The following is a 4,460-nucleotide window of genomic DNA, read 5'->3' as shown; positions in this document are numbered from 1 at the left end:
AACCGGGAAGGTGAGGGAGGCCGGGCGGGGGTTCGCCTGGCACGCCGAGCAGGGACCCGTTTCCATCCCCCCCTGTCGCTTAGGTCCCCTCTTTCTACCTGGTGGCAAGAAGGCAGGGGATCCTCTGCTTCTCGCGGAGCCTCCATCTGCTGCCTCTGCCTCAGGGACGGTAGGGTGCGGCTCCACCAATCTATCTCCCTCTCACACTCCTGGATACTCCTCAACCTTTCCACCTCCTCCTTCAGCTCTGCCACCAGGCTGAGCAGATCATCCACCTGGTCACACCGCACACAGGTGTGGTCTCTGCTGCCCTCCGATACAAGTGACAGGCTCAGGCACTCCCTGCAGCCAGAGACCTGGACAGCTGTATGCTTGCGTGTGAGCTCCGTCTGGGTCGCCACTCTCCTTCTGGCGACGGCTTTCGGCCGAGTGCAGCTACAACCTGAGTTCTGGATGACTGCATGGTTGTATCACAAACCTGACATTTGATAGCTATCGCCTTATTTTCCCCTACCTAAAATGGGGCTGCAGGCATTTGTTCTCTCACAGGAAGAGTTGAAATAGACCCGCTAATGCTTGCCAAGCTCTTTGAGAATATAATGGTTACTTTGCATCTTGGTTCCTTTTTAAAAAGAGTAAAGCCAGGAGGTGTTGCATGGCCATTCACACCAGATAAGGTATTGAATAGATGTGTCTAGTATAATAGTTAACAATGAAAATGCTTTCTTGTGTTTTTAATGAATCCTTAATTTTAAAGTGAAAAACACTTGCAGAGGTTTGCACCTTTGACAGTGCTATTGTGCTCATGTTTGCAGACTTACAGAGCAAACCACCTTGATTACCCTGGAGATCTCGGTGGTAGGCTCCCTTTCTCACTCGTTATAGAAAACATTTTGGATTCTGTATAAAACAGCAAAACTTAAGAGAAATCCAAGGGCAGAAACTGAATTCTCAGGAGTTTTTATGCCTGACTGCTTACTCACTTGTTTTGGGGTTTTTGTTTGTGCTTTCTTGTGTTTTTAATGAATCCTTAATTTTAAAGTGAAAAACACTTGCAGAGGTTTGCACCTTTGACAGTGCTATTGTGCTCATGTTTGCAGACTTACAGAGCAAACCACCTTGATTACCCTGGAGATCTCGGTGGTAGGCTCCCTTTCTCACTCGTTATAGAAAACATTTTGGATTCTGTATAAAACAGCAAAACTTAAGAGAAATCCAAGGGCAGAAACTGAATTCTCAGGAGTTTTTATGCCTGACTGCTTACTCACTTGTTTTGGGGTTTTTTGTTTGTTTGTTTATAGGCTTTTATTGGGGGCCCATATTTCTAGCACACTGAGCTGCACTTTGAGCATATACTTCAGAGGTGCTGGAAATGGCTGGGGGGGAAACAGCCTGGTCTCTACTCAGGGAACCATATAAAGCACGCAGAGGACTGGAAGGGCCCTCGAGAAATGTGTCGCCCATGCCTCACCTTGCGCGAATGTGCTGCAACGCTGATGTAGGCATTGCGGTGTAAAGACAGCTTGGTCCCCGTGCTCTGCCTAGATTGCCTGCCACTAGCAGAGATGGGGGTCCTGCAGCCTCTGACTCTTGGCTTCCCAGCCCCACTCATGGGGGATTCCCTTCTGCAGGGTTTGCTCCTGTCTTACACATCCTTGTCGGTGCTAGTACCAACCACAGTTCTGCAGACTGTGTTAGAAAACATATTAACAGGGGACAATAGAAGGGAGGGGCAACTAAACAAATAGCTTTTTTCCCAATTCATATGGGAAACAAGTGCAAATTACTACCATTTGTATCTTTTTGCAAAGCATTTACCATTCTAGGGTGATAAGAAGAGTCCCAAACTGGTGATACACAACAGACCGTTTATGTGACCAACAGATCTGTTGGGTTTTCTTACCAAGAATGGAGAACTCAAAAGCTTTGTGCCAACAAAACCACTTCCCTCACCTTGGAGTAAGCTGCTTCACATCCAAGCACTAGTGAGAAAAATGAAGAACATAAAGGCGTACAATCATAGCACATCATCAGCACTGGCAGGTAACACATTAGGTCTGGGATCCATGATCATTATCAGATCCAGGCACATCTAGCTCACCAAAATTTGATCCAGATCAGGCCTTGGCGCACAACCATTTATTTCTCTTGAGACTGTAATTACACTTCATAGGAATTTCTACTGACTTTGTACTTTCACTCTGAGGACAGGCAACTTCTAAGCCAATATAAAGCCTGCAGGTACCTTGTTAACCCATCCCCGCTTTTCTTGAACAAAGGCGAGCAAGTAGAGTGAGCCGATACCAGACCGATACCAGCCGATACCAGACTGGTGCTTTGCAATAGGTGGCCACGGCAGCCTCAGCTGGTGGCAGGAGCTGTAAAGCTGGATTTACCATCTCCTTGGACTGCTGCCGTAACCTCATGCTCTGCCATGACTGCCTAGGCTCCCCCGCCTCCTTTGCTCCAGATTTTAAACAGGAGACGTTCATGGCATGAATACACCTGACACGGAACAGAAAGATCTCATACTTTTTGCTGGATACCGTTCTGATAACCTCGACCTCACCTGGGCAACCCCCTTCATGGGTTAAAAACTGCTGTTTTGGTGGGATGTGTGCCAGGAGCTTGCCTGCCCAGAGGTAGCAATCGTGTTTATACCCTGAAACACCCCCACCAGACCCCTGCAGCGTGTGCCTGACTTAACTGACAATTTTTCATCTTCTCATTGATTAGCTATCATGAGGAGGGAACAGCATAATCGATGAACCACTCTGTTGTTTTCAGTGTATGCAGCCCCCATAGAAATCCTATTATTTTCAGGTTTATTATTTTATTTTCTACTTTTATTGTCTCTCTGAAGGAATGCTACTTCCTAATTGTAGTGCATCAAAACCATAATACAGCAACCCACAGTATTTTCCTGTTTTATTTCCCCATAAAGGATTATTGCCACAAGAGTGACTGTCACTGGACAGTTATATCACTATTAGTAACACACGCTTACATTAATACTCAAACCCCGCATTTGTGATGAGACCCTGTTGTTCAAGACCCTGGAAACCCACACAAATTTGTAAGTTTGTGTTCCAGAGCACTCCCAGAAATAGCCATACACATTCTTCATGCTTTTCCTCAATTTGTGGCATCGCATTTAATTTTTGATTGACAGGCCCAATACTGACATAGTTTGCCAATTTCTGGTCCAGATGCAATTTGGTTATTTGAAAAGAAACCCTCTCCATAATGGTATAATTTGAATCAGCATATCCGTCAAAACATGTATTTGGATGTACTTCAGTTCAGGCTCGCACAATCTGAGCAACAGATAAACACATTATAAATCCTGGTATTTTTAACTGAAAGAAAAAACTGCCCTTGATGCTTCTAATTAGTTAGCATATACCCCACTTGATACGACAACCAAAGACAGATAGGATGGAGCCATCACATTACTGTTTGCGTTGCAAACGTGTTCTGGTGACGAATGAGAAAGATCCCGGTTGCATACGCATTTTGCAGGAACACACCAAAACCTTCGATTGCATTTTGTGTCCTGTCTACACCACATCATTATTTAGAAAAATTAAGAGAAACATTTCACGCCCTGGAACCGGGGGCAAGGGTGAGAGGGAGCAATTGCTCCCTCCAACTGTGAGCATGTGGGAGCAGAGACTGCCATTCCCTTCTTTATCTCAAGGCTGCAGCCTGGAGGGCATCAAGGTACTACCCCAGCCCAGAGCATCCCTAGCAGCAGAGCACCAAGCAAGCTTCCCTGGTACCTTGTAATTTCTGGCTGTACTCTGTCCTGTCGGACTGACTTCTCCTCAGGGTGCCATGGTCCCCGGCGGTGGTGGTGCTCTCCACCACAGGCTCCGTCTTCCTCCTCTGTCCCATGTACAGCTTGTTCCTCAGCAGGGCCAAATTCCTCCTCCTGCCCCCCACGCCTTCCTTCCCTGGACAGTCCATGCTTGCCATGGCCAGCCTTGCTTGGTGGTGGCGGTGGCAGGGGGGGCAATAGCTTGATTTTTAGGGAGGTAAACTCCCTGCCCAGGTGAAGGCTGGTTGCTTTGGGCTTGGTTTTGGAGCAGGGCTCCGCAGGGCCCAGGCTCAGCCCTGCCACCTGTGCTGAAGCGGCTCCACCCCCGGGAAGCTAACGCCCCAGGCAGTGTTTGCATTCACCTGCCTTATGTGCAAGCACGCCTGGCGGGGCCGGTTTCAGAGCCAGCCCCAAACCGCAGCCATTCACGGTCCCCTTTCCCTGCTTCAGGGGACACTCCTCACCCTGCTGCAGGGCCATGGGTGCCGGCACCCCGAAGCGGAGTCGCATCCTCCCAGCTTTGTCTGGGCTGCCCCTGCCATGCACTAGCAGGGAGATGCCCGAGTGCAGCAGGGCATGGCCACACTTTCATCGGATGCCTTCTGCCTCCGTGCTGCCGGGGCAGTGGGGAAGCAGAGGG

General features: G+C 48.5%; 1 protein-coding gene across 1 annotated transcript in view; it reads right to left on the bottom strand.

Moving 5' to 3' along the window:
- The window catches only part of ARHGEF38 (Rho guanine nucleotide exchange factor 38), a 39,195-nt gene extending 35,226 nt beyond the window's left edge, over window positions 1-3,969 (bottom strand). Inside the window, exon 1 of the mRNA XM_009273630.1 lies at window positions 3,783-3,969. Coding sequence (XP_009271905.1) covers window positions 3,783-3,969 — 187 coding nt within the window. The remainder of the gene's footprint in view (window positions 1-3,782) is intronic.
- Between the last annotated feature and the right edge of the window lie 491 nt (window positions 3,970-4,460).

This window comes from Aptenodytes forsteri, unplaced genomic scaffold (assembly GCF_000699145.1).
Source record: "Aptenodytes forsteri isolate BGI_AS27 unplaced genomic scaffold, ASM69914v1 Scaffold93, whole genome shotgun sequence".
Lineage (NCBI taxonomy): Eukaryota > Metazoa > Chordata > Aves > Sphenisciformes > Spheniscidae > Aptenodytes > Aptenodytes forsteri.
The sequence above is the reverse complement of the archived record's forward strand: the minus strand, read 5'-3'. Positions and strand labels throughout refer to the sequence as shown.